General features: G+C 39.4%; 1 protein-coding gene across 3 annotated transcripts in view; it reads left to right on the forward strand.

Moving 5' to 3' along the window:
- SPIDR (scaffold protein involved in DNA repair) overlaps nucleotides 1-15,493 on the forward strand; it is a 200,107-nt gene that overhangs the window by 12,232 nt on the left and 172,382 nt on the right. For all 3 annotated transcript variants that reach the window (XM_027638539.1, XM_027638540.1, XM_027638541.1), the window contains exon 5: nucleotides 1,774-1,931. In XM_027638539.1, the coding sequence (XP_027494340.1) occupies nucleotides 1,774-1,931 (158 nt within the window). The remainder of the gene's footprint in view (nucleotides 1-1,773; nucleotides 1,932-15,493) is intronic.

Here is a 15,493-nt window from a genome sequence, read left to right on the forward strand (position 1 = left end):
TAAACTGCAATCTCTTGCTGACCAGGAATCTTTCTAACCTGCCATTAGAGTCATTCTATTGTATTTGTCCTATGCAAGTGGGACCCTGCAGGTTTTAATCTCTCTCTCTTTTTTTTTTTTAAGAGACAATACACAGTCTTATTTTTAATCTTGTAAGATAGCAAAATTTAGTTTCTCCATGTAATTGAAGAAACCTTGATGAATTATGTATCTATTTAAAGGTACTGAGAAAATCCAGTAATTTCCTGTCTTTATTCTAAACCCAAAAATATACTGAAAGCAGTGGGGAGTAAAAGAACTATGATTTCCACACTTTTTTGGAGTGTGGAAACGATCATACAATATGTACAGTGCTGTAATTATATCTTTGTGTGTGCATATATAGGTACAGTTGTAGAAATGGCTACAGTAGCTGAAAAAGTTATTTTTAAAAGTGACATTCCCTTTCATGTGAAGTACTTCAGTGTGACAAGATAAAATGTGTTGTATTTTATTAAGGAATTTATACTGCTGTGACAAGTTGCACACAACTTGTCACACAGCTTCAAGAGAAACCTCTTGACCAGAAACCTGGTCACTAGTGTTTGTGTTTAACATTTCTGATGAAGCTTTCTCATAGTTAGAAGCAGAAGTGCATTCGTGTGTGTGACAAAGCAGGGAACACCAGATATGTGTGTTTATTTGTCTGGGTCACTTCAGGCTTTGGAAGTTTGATAAAGAAACTAGTGATTTAGACTGTGGTAGCACTGCCAAGTCCAGAAGGTACTACCACAGTTCCATGGATATGTATATCTGTCTGGAGTGTTCTGCAGGTGCCTTCTCTCTCTGCTGCATCTCCCCTACACATGAGTATTCTGGTGTTAGAAGTATGACATTTACAAAAGCAAAACCCAAAAAAGCTTTCATCCCTTCTCCTCTGAACATACTCATTTATACAAAATGCATTGAGGTTATCCCTCTCAGTACCTTGTGGCACTTGGACCTGAAGGGTGGTGAGGCTGCTATTGCAGCACAGGTTTCCATGACCTTCAGTAGATCCTCAGAGGTATGAGTGTACTTTTGGAGTTGCATTAAATACCACCTGGTCATGAGGATGGTGGGAGAAAAGTTCTGCATTTCTATCTGCATCTCTTTGTTTATTGCCATTTTGTTGTGGGTTTGTTTTTTGTTTTGGTTTTTTTAACTCTGTCTTTTCTTGTGCCTGTTTCTATTAATTTATCCTAAGCAATCTTCTGTCTGATGTGCTTAGAGGTTTGAATTGCAGACCTGTATGTTTAGGCATGGTGTTCTAGGAGGTGACCATTTAAACTAGCTTTTTCATTCCTCTGTGAGGGTTACCACTAACAGCAGATGTTAATTAACACTGTTTGAAGCATTTGCTTAGAACATCTAATTCTGAACAAGCACACTTGGAAACTCCGATACAACTGGGCAAAAAAGTCCCCTAATTAAACCATGGAAAAACTAGTAACTAAACTAAAAAAACCACCCTCTGTACCTGCGCAGGTAAAGGTACTGCCTCTTTGCAAACAGTGCTTTGAAATCTTTTTTTGTGTGTGTGTGTAATGTTTATCTTTCTTCACAGAAGATTTTATTCTAGTAGGATTTAACTTTTTTGAGAGATGAAACAGTTAAAGATCAGTTGAACATAGGAAAAAAAATAACGTTGTATTTTTTGCTTCAAGTTCAGGATAACTGTATTATTACTCTGACTTCATGCTTATAATAGATGGTGATTAAGCAAAAACTCTTTTTACCAATATTCTATTTTAGATGAATTGGAGTTCATCGATTGGGAGAACGATAGTGATTCTACCGATAAGTGCGATGGATCAGAAAAAGATGCCAGCTTACTAGAGATATCAGACTCGGACTCTTGCACAAATATTAATTGTCTACCTGTCAAAGAAGAGAATGATGAGCTTTGTAAGGTGAGAAACTTTCAAGTTTGAGAAAAAAGGCTTCTGCAATAATTATGAAAGGTATCCGTATTTGATTGCATTTAATTTGGGGGAATGTGACAATTTTGTTTACCTTATCTCTCCAAAAGGAATTCTGTACGCAAGAGTTTCAAGGCATTTTCTCTGACTGCCAAACATCAAACCCAAGCCCCACACATAGAGCTTGGTGGCGTGGTCACAGGGTGACCAAGGTGGGAAAGCACCTCTGGAGATTGTCTATCCTCTGCTCACAGTAGGGTCATCTGAAGCTGTCTGTTCAAGGCTGTGTCTGGTTGGATTTTGAGTATCTCCAAGAGTGGAGACTCCACAACTTCTCTGGGCAACAAGTGCCAGTGCTTGGTCACCCTTGCTATAAAGCAGCTTGTTCTTATGTTAAACTTTAATTTCTTGTACTTTCAGTGTGTGTTCAGAAAGTGATCAGGTGGGTGGGTTTCTCAACAGAGATGTGATGATCTGGATTCTCTACAGCCTCTGGCTGCCTGTGATGAGTTGATGCCTGAATTTCCTGTAGTGTGGTGGGTGAGACAGTTTCCTATTTCTCTTTAGTACTTTGAGATCATGACTAAAAATTCAGATATTTGGAATAGAACGTGTTCTGAGATCAATGATGAGGCATGAGACTAATTACAAGACTCCCTTTTTAGTCATGAGGATTGGAAAAGGGACAGCAGTAAAAATTGAATCTTATCAGCTAAGGTTTTGTACCATTTCCCCCTCCCCCTTACTTTAGAAAATATACGTTTATTTATAATGAAGGCATTCTGCTATGTCAGCTCTAGATCTTTGTTTAGTATCTTACAGTGAAAGGACTTGCATTAAAATACTCCAAATGTGTCAGCACCCTAGGCCAAGGTTAATATTTGGAATGGACTGCGAGTCACTGTCCCTGGAGGTCTTTAAGGAAAGAGTGAACGTCGCACTTACTGCCATGGTCGTGTTGACATCCTGTTGTTCAGTTATAGGTTGGACTCGATGATGTCAGAGGCCTTTTCCAAGCCAGTTGATTCTGTGATTTACCCTCTGGTGCTGGGGGCTGATGCCACCCCAGGGAACCTCCGCGCCGGCAGCGCTCCCTGGGGTGTGATGGAGAGGCCAGGGCTCGCACGGGCTCGCAGAGCCGAGGGGCTGGGCTGTGACCCCGCTCAGAGGAGCCCAACCAGGGGAAAGGGGCAGCGCTCTCCTGGCAGCATCAGCAGGAGGGCGGGTGTCGGAGGAGCCGGGAGGCGCCGGGCATCCGTACTGGAGCAGCCCAGCAGAGGGCACCGCAGGCCCGGGAAGCTCGGCCGGCGATGGGCAAGGGACGGGGAAGGCTGATAGCGAAGTGGATTAAAGCCGTACTAAAACCCGTTTAACTTTATGTATCGATTCTCTATTAGAATCCTCGTGCGTGAGTGTGGGTGGAGTGTGGTAGCGAGTTCTGCTTGCACAGGAGGGAGAGCAGCCTCCAGTTTCCCCATGAATCAGCCCCATCACAGGGTCCTGCTGCCTTGCTGGGGCCACAGCGTGAAACAACGAGTCTGGCTGTGACCCCTCACTACAAAAAGGACATTAAGATGCTAGAGCGTGTTCAGAGAAGGGCAACCAAGCTGGTGAAGGGTCTGGAGCAAAAGTTGTATGAGGAGTGGCTTAGGAACGTGGGGTTGTTTAGTCTGGAGAAGAGGAGACTCGGGGGTGACTTTATCACTCTACAACTACCTGAAAGGAGGTTGTAGCCAGGTGAGGGTCAGTCTCCTAGGCAACTAGTGACAGGACGATAGGACATAGTCTTAAGCTGTGCCAAGAGTGATTTAGGCTGGAAATCAGGAGGAATTTCTTCACAGAAAGGGTGATTAGCCATTGGAATGGGCTGTCTGCAGAAGTGGTGGAGTCACTGTCTCTGGAGGTGTTTAAGGAAAGACTGGACATGGTGCTTAGTGTCATGGTCTAGCTGACATAGTGCTGTTGGGTCATAGGTTGGACTCGATGATCTCAGAGGTCTTTTCCAACCTAATTGATTCTATGGTTCTGTGTACATGTGTGACCTGACTCTAATTTGACTCCTGTGAGTGTCAGTCCCACTTTAGCATCTGTGGCTCAGAGTTCAGCAAAGGTTAGCCAAGAGTTTTCAGGTTTGTGAAGAACTGGTTTTATATAGCCCAAGTCACAGACTGCAGCATCAGAAGAGTCTGTGTAAAACTGTGAAAACAGGACTAGGATTTATGCAAGTGGTTGTTCTACTTTTATTATACCAGTATGACTTACCCCAGTGTACGTGGAAAGTTGGATAAATGTTATGAGACACATGTTAGAAAATGGTGCTCGTGAGAGGGTTTTTTGGGATGCAACCATACTTAATAAAAGTTTTTTAACCCTAACCACAATAGTTATGCTAGTACAAAAGATGTGGGAACATTAGGAATTTGAGGATGTCTCTACAGATTTCCCCTTCCCAGTTGGAGTACCACACTGTGGAAATTTTCCTGGGTGGTCAGCGTCACCAGAAAACTTTGTTCTGGGAATTCAGTGTATGCAGGAGGGTAAATCCCCAGTGATAGCTGTGCCTGTTGCAGTCTTTGTTTTACTTTACTTGGGATAGGCTGTTTTCCTAGAAAAAAAACCTGTGGGCAAGCTGTTAGAGAGGTTTCCAAGAAAGAATAGAAAAGTAATATTCACTATAGGAGGTCATTTACTGTATGAGTATTCTTTTAAATTTTGTGGCCTATTTCATGGTGAGGGAAGCGGGGAAAAAAGCCAAATGTTGATATAGCATAATTTTTGTGGTATTTAGTAAATCTCTGAAATCTAATGGAGTGTGTGGATAATCAAAAGACCATGAAATTTATTTTACCCCACTTCAAAATATGCCAAATACCAAGAGGTTCTGGAGGTTTAAGCTTACTGCCAAAATATCTTTATGGTAGTATTTACCCTTGGTAGGAGTGCACTAGGTTTCTACTGAGAAATCTCAGAAGATTAATAACTATGGCTTCCCCCCCCTTATATACCAATATATCTAATTTAAAAATCACTTCTATTTGGTGATAATTAACGACATAGAAAAGCTTCATGTATTGTTTTGGTTGGAAGATAAAACTCTTGCTTATCTCTAGGGCGTAAAGCTACAGTCACGATTCAGTTTATGTTCCAAGTTCCTGTCCTCTGTCTTTCCTATCAACTATCCACTTCTGATGTGTAAAGCTGCTTGAGGAAGGCAAGTTGAGACTGGTCTTGTGGTGAGCAGCTGTTACCTAATTTTTGGTTTCTGTTCAGTACAGAATTTTTGAAGAAAGCATGTGCAAGATGTGACAGGGCCATGCTTTATTTTCCTTTGGATATTTTTGGGTGATGGGAGAGTTATTTTATGTTAGCTTTCCTTTGACTTATAAGTGGTTGAATTTTTAACATGTTGCAGGACAAAGATCTCACAAGGCCTGATCTTAGAGTTCCTTGGCTTTCAGTTGCCAGTGGTGGATGCCTTTTTTCTTGGAGACTATGCTACTAAAATAAAGATTAACCATTAATGTTAGTTTTTTCAGCATACATGTTTTCCAGGAGAGCGTCATGTAATCACCTCAAAATTTAAAAAAAAACGTATTTTTATGCATTGATAGTGACTACTTTTTACCAGACTTGTGTAGAGACCTTGTCTCATGAGCTGAAATTCCATATTTTGTATGAATTGTTCATCTCTAAATTACTTTTAACTTCTAAATGTTTTAATGCTAGAAATTAAATGAGTTTTCCTATAGATGAAATACTGCTTCCTAAACTGGGAACTTTCTCTGGCCTCATGCACTGAGTGGCATCATCTTCCTTAGTGGGATCCTTCCTCAAAACTTAAGTAGGCCAGCATTTTTATGGAGTATGTAATTTTGGTATTTTACAGAGTATTGTCTTTTCTTTTTGTCCTATATGTTAAATCTACTTACCATTTTCTGATGGGTAGCCAGATTTGCTTGCTTTAGATGCAAAGCAAGTGAGATTTATCCCAGAATGGTGTGAGGAGAATTTTTCACCCTTTACATTGCTATTGTGTAGGAATTAGATCGTGTTATGTCTTTCCCATGCAGCGTTAATAAAGCTTAACTGGTTATAGCAGATTCTCTTTATCGCAGAGCACACTAATAAACTTGTCTGCTGATCTTAACTTCTGATTTGGATGAAAATCCTTCAAAAAGTCATATGGTTAAGGGCTTGTTCCCTTTATATCATAGACCCATGGAATGGTTTGGGTTGGAAGGAACCTTAAAGATTATCTAGTTTCAACCCCTCTTCCATGAACAGGAGACACCTTTTACTAGACCAGGTTGCTCCAAGCCCCATCAAATCTTGCCTTGAACACTTCCAGAGGTGGGGCATCAACAACTTCTCTAGTCAGCTTGTTCCAGTGTCTCACAGTAAAGGTTTTCTTCCCAATATCTAACCTAAACTTACCATCTTTCAGTTTGAAGCCTCGTCCTGTCACTGCACCCCCTTCTAAGGAGTCCCTCTCCAACTCTCTCATAGGCACCTGGTAGATACTGGTATACATATAGAGTGGCAATATCCTCAAATTGTTGTGCTGTATGAAGATAGTCAACTGAATAAGAGCTTTGCCATATTTTTGTGTGTTTCAAAATCTTAAATAAATCACTACCATATTCTCAGCCCTCTACTGTCTTGTAGCCTGCGTGCTCTGACAGTGGGTGATCTGATGGGATGTTGATGAATATTGTGCAAAAATAATTTTAATGTTATGCAAAAGATTTATTTTTGGGTTTTCCCTGAGTGAAGAACACATTATTTGAGAAGTTTTTCCTGTATGTGGATGTGTATAGGTCTGTGTCTTTTACCTGAGATCTTCTAATCTTTCAAATTAAGGTTCATTCAGTTGCTTAGTTATGGATTTACTGCTGTCCTAACTTTGCTCTTAAAAAAACCCCACACTCTGTCTTTCTGTGGCATTACATTGGGGGGGATTCAACATGCTTAATGAAATGCTGAAGAGGTCACTTTAAAGATGAGTAGGCCAAGATTTTGCTTTTATTTTTGGACCTGCTTTTGTGTCCTTGCTTTCTTGATCCATTATGGTGGTAATTATAACTATCATTGGCTTGGTAATTAGAAATGAGTCTAGAACTCCTGTTGTGTAACACAATTTAAAAGAGGTTATCTCTAGGCAGGGAATCATTATTATGGCAAATGGAATTTGTGTCATCCTGTCAGACTGATGACTTAACACTGATAAAGGGTGATGATATGACCATGTTATTGCAAGCACTTACTTTTGTCAGTCCATTACCAAAGCAAATGTATTAGAATATATACAGAATACCCACAAACTTACAACTATTTCTAAGCGTGTACTTCATGGAATAATTCAGGTTGGAAGGAACTTCAAAATGTGTCTAGTTCAACCTGCACAAAACAGGCTCAGGTGCAAAGTCAGACAAGGTTGCTTAGGGCTTTATCTGGTTGGATCCTGGAAAACTCTAGGGATGGAGACAGCATAACTGGTCTGGGCAGCATCCCTTCTCCCTCCCCTGCGTCTCTTCTCCCTGCCTCTTCGAAAACAGGAACCTTACTTTTCTAAGTAGAACTGGTCTCTTCTAGCAGATTTCTTCAGGTGTGCTTTTTAGGCAAGACCTATAAATCAACAGATTGCAAGTCAATAATGGTGCAGAAACAGACACTTTTTTAATTCATATCAGCAAGGTGGGAGGATTTATACCTGAATGACCAGACAAAACTAAATTTGTGCACCAGATGCTTTCTGTTGCATCCCATCTAGAGGGACATCTCTGCATCTTCTGATGGAGAAATGAAGCATCGAAGCCTTTTTTCCTTAGTCACAGAATACAGTATTTCCCCTCTCAATTTGCTGTTTCTGTGATTTGGTCAGATTATCAGAATAGGAAGCAAGATGTTTCTGGGTGAGCTGTAGCTATCTGAGTGATAACTTTGTTCTTCGTAAGTTAAGAAAACAATAGTTAAACAATAATAATTAAAAAATGACCACAATAATTTTAAAACTGGATTGAAGACACTAGTTTAGCTAATAGCTAAATGACTCAGATGTTCCTGGCTTTGATGTGTTAAATTATCTTGGGAATATTTTACTTTATAATTCCAAGACACAGGAGTTCAAATTTCGGTATAGCTGAATTGGCTCATTATCTTCCTCAACAATGACACATGAGTGTCTTGACACACATTAAGTGTCTTTTTGGTGGTGTAAAGTTTCAGAAGTCCATGATACTCATTTTGAAGCTGCAAGGTCTTTGATCAGAGTTCTCATACTTCTTTGTGTGTGCTCTTGTAGGGGACCCAGAGTGTCACTGAGATAGCTGTACTTCTTTGTGCCAAGTTTGTGAAATTCCTTATTAAATGTAAGTTTTTACAGAGACTTCTGCGTACCACGTTCTGGGTGTACAAAATCTGATGGATCACAGGGGCTATCACAGTGACATAAACAGACTTTAGACCTTCCTGCCTTGAGCTGCCATTCCCAGACTGTATTTTTATGTTGTTTGAAGCACCAGGCTGTTTGTATATGCTTAATCCAACCCCTCTGCTTTGTTTAAATTAAGGCTTCAACTGAGCCTCATATTCTTTCTTACACTGTTCTGGAGAGCAACAACTTTAAGCGCAGCTGACAGCATTGCTATCTTGGCATCCATGTATTGAATGCCCCTCTCTTTGTGGTCTTCCCCACCTCCTCCCCATGTTTGCCTGGTGTTTTAAACAAGATTCAAGGGGCCTGTGTTAGTTTTCCTGTAGCTGCATGCCACAGGAGGCATCTGTGTTTCCTCAGGCCTGGCACCTCTCTCTTCACAGCATCGCAGTGGATCTTCAGAAGTACTAGAGAGAAGCAAAGCAGTATATGTTGGCCCTGTCAGGGCCCTAACCTCCACCTAAGGAGGTGGAGCAAAGAAAGAGGGGCTCATCTGCCTTCTGTTGGTATTTTGCCTAGTGCTACAGCAGAAGAGGGTACAGGAAAGAAGGGGAGCATGCAAGGCTGGGAGTGCAGTCTGTAAGGAAAGAAAGCATAAAACCAGAGGAGTTAACAACTTTATTAGGAAGTTAAAGGCTTTTGTCCTCCCGGTTTCCTCACCTCTGATGAGGCTTTCTGTTGTTCGCCATTATGGATAATTTGTTAATAGTGTTGTGCTCTTCACAGAGCTGGGAGCACAGGGAGAAAACTGCTGGGTTTTTGTTTGTCTTTGTCTTCCAAAATGTCTCAGGAACCTTCAGGCTAAATTGGAGGAGAGATTAGTTTGCATTTGTTGGAAATCCTTTTTTGAAGGACATGGTGGAAGAGAAGTTTTACTGAAATGCCAATCTTGATAATTTCTTATTCTTATCGATGTGCTTTCCAGTACTGTGGTTCTAGAAAAAAACCTGAACCAAGTAGGTTGGCTAATGGCTTGAATTCTCTAAAAGCCTTTGGTTCAGTCTTTCTCACGTGTTCTCACTTCTTTTTAAAAATAAATTTATGAACTTTTAGTGGCTGGTTCTGTCACCCATCATGTCAATTCATTGCATCCAGTTGCGAAGAAAACATTTTGTGTCCTTTTAAGGTTCCTAGTGGAGTTGTGGCTTCCATCTTTTTACAACTGGTGTTGGGGTTTGTGGCAGTAGTGTAAGAAAGACATATACGCATGGCTATCTCAAAAAAAGTACCTGTGTAATACTGCCTATAGAATGGCTATTAAGTGAAAATAAGACACGTAAGTGTCCAAGGTCATCCAGTTCCTGAACAAGTAAAGTATTAGGTGTACCAAAATCATCCAACTATCCCTATATTTAGGCTTCATCTTCTTATGAATTTCTTGTCACTTTTCACCAAAACAGAACTGTTCCTTCTTTAATAAGGGTTAGTGTATACTGGCTCTTTGTAGAATCTACTGAATGTGAAAATCTGGAAATAAATTTAGAATACCTTTAAAAACAGAGGAAAATCAAAGTTTAGAAACTATTCTGTACTAACCTCAGGGTTATTAAAAACCCCTGAGGTTTTCTGAGTGTGTTTCTCTCTCTTTAATGGATGAAGCTCTTGTATATCTCTGCTTGTTTTTATCTTGTATGGAAGAAGGCAGTTATGTGGGGAGTTTGTTTTGTTTTGTGGGGGTTTTTTAAGTCACGGCACTGCATCTTTAGCTTGGAAAGAATGCAATTTGGTGATATGGTATGGGGAACATGACTTTTGTTCCTGGCTCCCATTGCAGTGTGTGTTGGATAGCCAAGAGGAATAAATGGGGGCAGAACAAATGGAAAGCAACTCAGAACGTTTATAATAAAACTTAAGAAATTTGGAGGTACGAAATGTTGTGCGAGGAATTGACTCTCTTGAGGACAATAAGAAGGAACTGGGGTGGGGTGAAATCCTAATGCCTCCCATATCCAGTTTGGCAGGGTCTGTGTCATGTTCTATGATAAACAGTTTCTGTACAAATGTCTGAATCATCTGTAGATGGCAATTCAGATTTACAGTTCTTTTGTTATCAGGACATTCATGTTCCAGACTAATAACCCTGGTGACTGATTAACCCTTTCTGTGGAGATGGTCTGTAGTGATGGGCTCTAACTCCATGACTGTAATATGTTAAAGAGAATTTTGCCTGCTCTGCAGGAATCTGTTAAAGCACTCTCACGTATAGGCCAGCTGCAGACAACTCTGCTCCATCCTTTTTTTATCCCGTTTAGGATAACATTACCTTCAGACCAGGGCAACAACCTTGACAACTTGATGTTTTTATCTTTGTCCTCAATCTCTCTTGGAAGTATGCTATGAAATTGTTACTTCATATATCTTTCCCACTACTCACAGCTTCAGCCCAACTTTGTTATTCCTACTTCCTGGGCACATGAAGAAGCTGTTGCACGTGGCTGTTGATTCACTGCTCAGTCCCAGCACAGTGGCATTCTTTTTGACTCTGTCCCAGTCATTCTCCTCCCACTCTGTCTCCTTTTCCCAGTGCAGTCACTATTTCACTCACTTGTCCCCATTCACCTTCACCTGGTCATTACTTGGTCTCAGTTCACTGGTTCTCTCTTGCCTAATACAAGATTTTAATCCTCTACCACCAAATACTCTCATCTGGTTGAAATCTTCAGAAACAGTGACTGTAGCAAACTTCTTGATATTTTGCAGACACATTGACACCTTCCTGTACGTGAGAAAGGGAACATTGAAGCTAAGTGAGAAAACCAGACTTGAACTTGAAGGCAAACACAATGGGCAGAGCAGCTTCATCCTGACATAAGTAGTCACGTATGAGAAGGCTTGAGGTTTCTGTTGGGTTTTAAATACTGTGAAAACACTAAAAACACTGCAACTTTAAAAATCCATTAAGTTTGCACATAAACTTTACTTATGGATAGTAGTTTTGGTCTTCCCATACACAAAAAGGTGCGGTAGAAGTAGAAGAACTTCAGAGCAGGTTGGTATGAGTGAAAAATTCCACAGAATAGAAACTGTTAGCTTCAAAAAGAGATTGCCATGGGGAGGACATGGAAGAAACCACGCCTCGTAAACAGATAAGTAAATAAAATGCCTCAGCACTGTATAGGAGACATCAAGTGAAACTAGCAGGTCGATTCAACATTAAAAAGGAGTTGATTCATACCACCATAGGAGCTGCAGAGTTCCTTGCCACAGGATGATATGAATGCTGAAATATTACATGGGTTCAAGAGTAATTGGACAAACTCATGGAAGACAAATCTGTTAAGAATTAAATACAAAGACCTTGCCTCTAGTTGTAACTACAAACTGGAATCAAGAAGGCTGTTCTGTGGCAACATTTCCGCATGCTTGTCCTGTTTTGAACTCTTCGCTAAACATCTGACATTAATAATTGTTGGAGACAAAAGTAAGGGGCTAGAATGGTCCTTGGTAAATCCCTATTCCCATGTTTGTATGCTGTGGGCCTTCCAGCGTGTGTGAATTTTGTTCCTTTTTACTATTGCCACCCTCAGTGCTTTCTCAGCAAAGCAATTGAGAAGTCACATAGCAAAAGATGATGTTGCAAACAGGTGTCCACTTGGTCAGTGCAATGGATACCCTTTGTAACTATTGTTCTCTACCACCTGCTGCTCTGTGTGGCTTTTTGCAGAGTGTTTTTTCACGTAGTCTAGTTTTATGCTTACCTCCTGTTTTTAATAAAGCTTTCTGTACAGACATAGGGAAGGAGAGGAGCTTTAGAGACAGCATAGATTTTGTAGAGAGTGATGGCCCAACCAGACTTGTCTAGAGAAGAATTTAGCTTCCCTGGAGTGAGCACGACAGGCTTCACAGCCTTAAGTTACTTTAATTTGCTTGGTTGGGTGAGGGAGAAGTGCAAAGGTAAGTCTTGGCTTTCTGTTTGTTTTTCTTTTTTTAATTGAAATCTTTTAATTTTTATGACTAATTAAAAAAGCACTGTGGTTTTCTTTTTTTAAAACATAAGTATTTGTTTAAGGACAGTGAAGCATCATGAAATTTAAAAAAAAAAAAGATGTTGCCAATTGTGAATCTGGTGTGTTCCAGTTATAAAGTGATTTGTCTAGGATATGAAGCACTTAGGATCTTCTGGGATGGGACAACAGTATAAGTAGTTGTATAGGAAAAAAATAAATAATATAAACCCAGAATACTGAACTTTCTTTCTGGGGTAAGCAGTGTAACTGCAGCTCCCTTGGGGATCATGTATGTGAATTCATCAGTGTATAATGGTGTGGGCTGAAGCTGGAAATAGGTGTATAATGCAAAAGTAATAAATAATATGTTCTTCATAAACTGATGACACAGAATTATTATACTGAAGGCTCATGTAGCTCGGGTACTAATTATAACAGTATCTTCTTCCAGTACTTCGTTAAACATTGTGTTGTGGGAGAAGGAAGATCTCTGTTGCAGTTCAGATGCTTTCTGAACCAGAAGCTGAATTGAAGTTATTAGGTCTGAGAAATATTGTTTTATCCTGCAGTAGGTAACTCAGTCCCTTTCTGAACCAATTTAAGTTCTTGGGCTCCAGGCATTTGGTGGGGGTGGATAGCCCAATCTAATAACTAATATCTAATAATGCATTATCTGTTTAAGGCAGAATTAGAAAAAAGACCTTTTAGCTGTGGCAGTTACAGATAAAGCATCATATTGCCTTTTGCCTTGTTCTTTGCAGACATGTACAGAGAAAAGGATTAACAATATTATGGACAGTAATGTAACAGTTTTGCAGAGCTGCTTGTAAAAACAGATTATATAGCTGTATACCAGGAAACTTTACAGATGGTGTGCTTTGACTAATTTGTTCCTTCTTTATGGGACTCAACAGCATCATCCTTATAAGATACTTGTGGTGTGTTGGGAGGATATAAGAGTTTTTGTATGGTGTTTACTTACTAGTCTAAATGAAGGAAGGGCCAAAGCAGCAATTTGGACTAAGAAACTTTATCAGCCTCAGCCTGTAGTAACTGGAGGAGGAGGTAAGAAGAGAAGGAGATATATTTTCTCTTAAGTTGTTTATGGGGGAATGTTGGATTAAAAGATATCAGGTTATGTAGACTTTTTGAAGGGTACATATTCAGGACTTGGAAATAAAACAGGACATAATTGTCACTCATGACTAAAAAGCAATGAGATGGACAATAGATAAGATTGTCAGTTTAAGCAACAACAGAAGCAATGTTTGTACATGAAACAAGTCTGGAAAAAAGTGCAGGAGGGTGATTATTTTCCTCTGTGTTGTAACCTTTATATGCACTTGAGTCTAGTTTTCCTATGGAAACAGTAGAGCTAGATTTGTTTCTTATATTATTTTTATCTTGTGGGTTTTATTACTTTAATGATTCTATGATGCTTCTCTTATCTGTAAAAGCATTTAGTTGTTAAAAACTTAGTACTAACTGCAGCAGTTGTGGAAGAAAAAGTAGTTAAGTGGGCATCAGAATAGGGCAGAGAATTGGTTTTGCGTTTTGGGGTGGTTTGTTTTTTTTGCGTGGCTTTACAATTCTAGATAAATGCTTCCCATACATATTGATGGCTTCTCAAATCTAATGAACTCAGAGGAAAAAGTAGGTGTGGCAAAATACCTGGTCTTGTTTCTTCAATGTTAAAAAAAAAAAAGAAGGAAAACCTGAATCTATCACTTTTGTTGATTAGGGAGATGCTGAATTGATTCATTATTTTAATATATGAGTCTAAGTGAAGAATATTGCACTTATCTCCTCCTTGGGGATGCTGAGTATAAATATTTAAATTATCATAGTTTGTTGTGCTGGGAGGTAAGTGGAAGGAATCATAATTGGGCAAATAATGGAAAAGAAATAATGAAAATATAACGGAAAGGAAAACTAGAACATGATTTTATATAGGATTGGAAGGCAACGTAACTTCTATGCCACACTTCTGCAATACAACTCACTTTTTGAAGGCAAGAATGACAGTAAGATTTAAGGGGGAGGAGTCGCATTACGTTATTGTGAACTACTCCACATAATTTTTTGTTGAATGTATAACTTTGCAACAACTTTGAGCATCCCTCATGTTAGCATTTCTGCACATTTAATGCAGGAGTTTCTTGTAGATCATGACTTCCAAAATTTGGTTGTGAAGAAGCAAAACTTTTTACATCCTCTTCATGTGAATTGCAGGGTTTTCAAATATTACTCAACTGTTACTTGCTTGCCACCAGTGAATTTGTAAGCATTTTGGAAAGTGGTGGTGATAGTTTTCTCTCTGCCTTGCATGCTCCAGAAGCTCTGAAAAGAAAGGAGTAATAATGTAGACAATAATCACTTCCATTTGACACAGTCATGATCCTTGTCGTCATCCTAGACCCAAAAAACTAAGACCGCTGGTGATATCATTTGTGGTGGTTTATTTTCACATTTTGAGCAGGGAGAGGTGCTTTAAGAGACCACTGAATGCTAATTTCTGTTGCTTTGTTACCATACATTTTAAATGGAAGAACAGCAAATGGATTTAATTTTTGAGACTTCTAGCAAGTGATCGTAAAAATTCTCTTGTTAGCAGCACTAGGCTCTACTTTTAAAAAGAGGAAAGAAGATGATAATGTAGCTTATATGTTTTCCTAATCTGGAACAAATTCTGGAATGAATGAATGAAATGTTCTTGAGGAGATCTCCCAACTGTTGGTAGTATTGTAGGATTTAACTGCAAGAAAAGTGTCTTTCCATGTATTTTTTTTTCCATCAGCACTGTGACTTTTTTAAAATGCACTTCATTGCATAGGCTCATGAGCTGCCACAAAGTCATTGAACAGAGGTTACCACTTCTTTTTGGTTTTTTGGTACAGTTCTCAGCATAAAACTCATTAACTTTTCTCAGACTTCTTTGGTTGTTGCAGCAATAATAAACCACAATCACTGGATCAGAAACCTATGGCTGATGACCCACCTGTGGCCCCTTCCAATTACTTTCTTTACTGACATTAAAAATATTAAGATGTTCTACAATATTACCAGAATTCTTCAGAGTTTGTTTTAAAAGAGATTGGACTTATTTTCTGGAGAAAAATCTATTAACTTAGAAAGTCAAATAATGCTCCCTTAGGAAGTTCTGGAGCTGCAAG

This window comes from Corapipo altera, unplaced genomic scaffold (assembly GCF_003945725.1).
Source record: "Corapipo altera isolate COAL_440 unplaced genomic scaffold, ASM394572v1 49, whole genome shotgun sequence".
NCBI lineage: Eukaryota > Metazoa > Chordata > Aves > Passeriformes > Pipridae > Corapipo > Corapipo altera.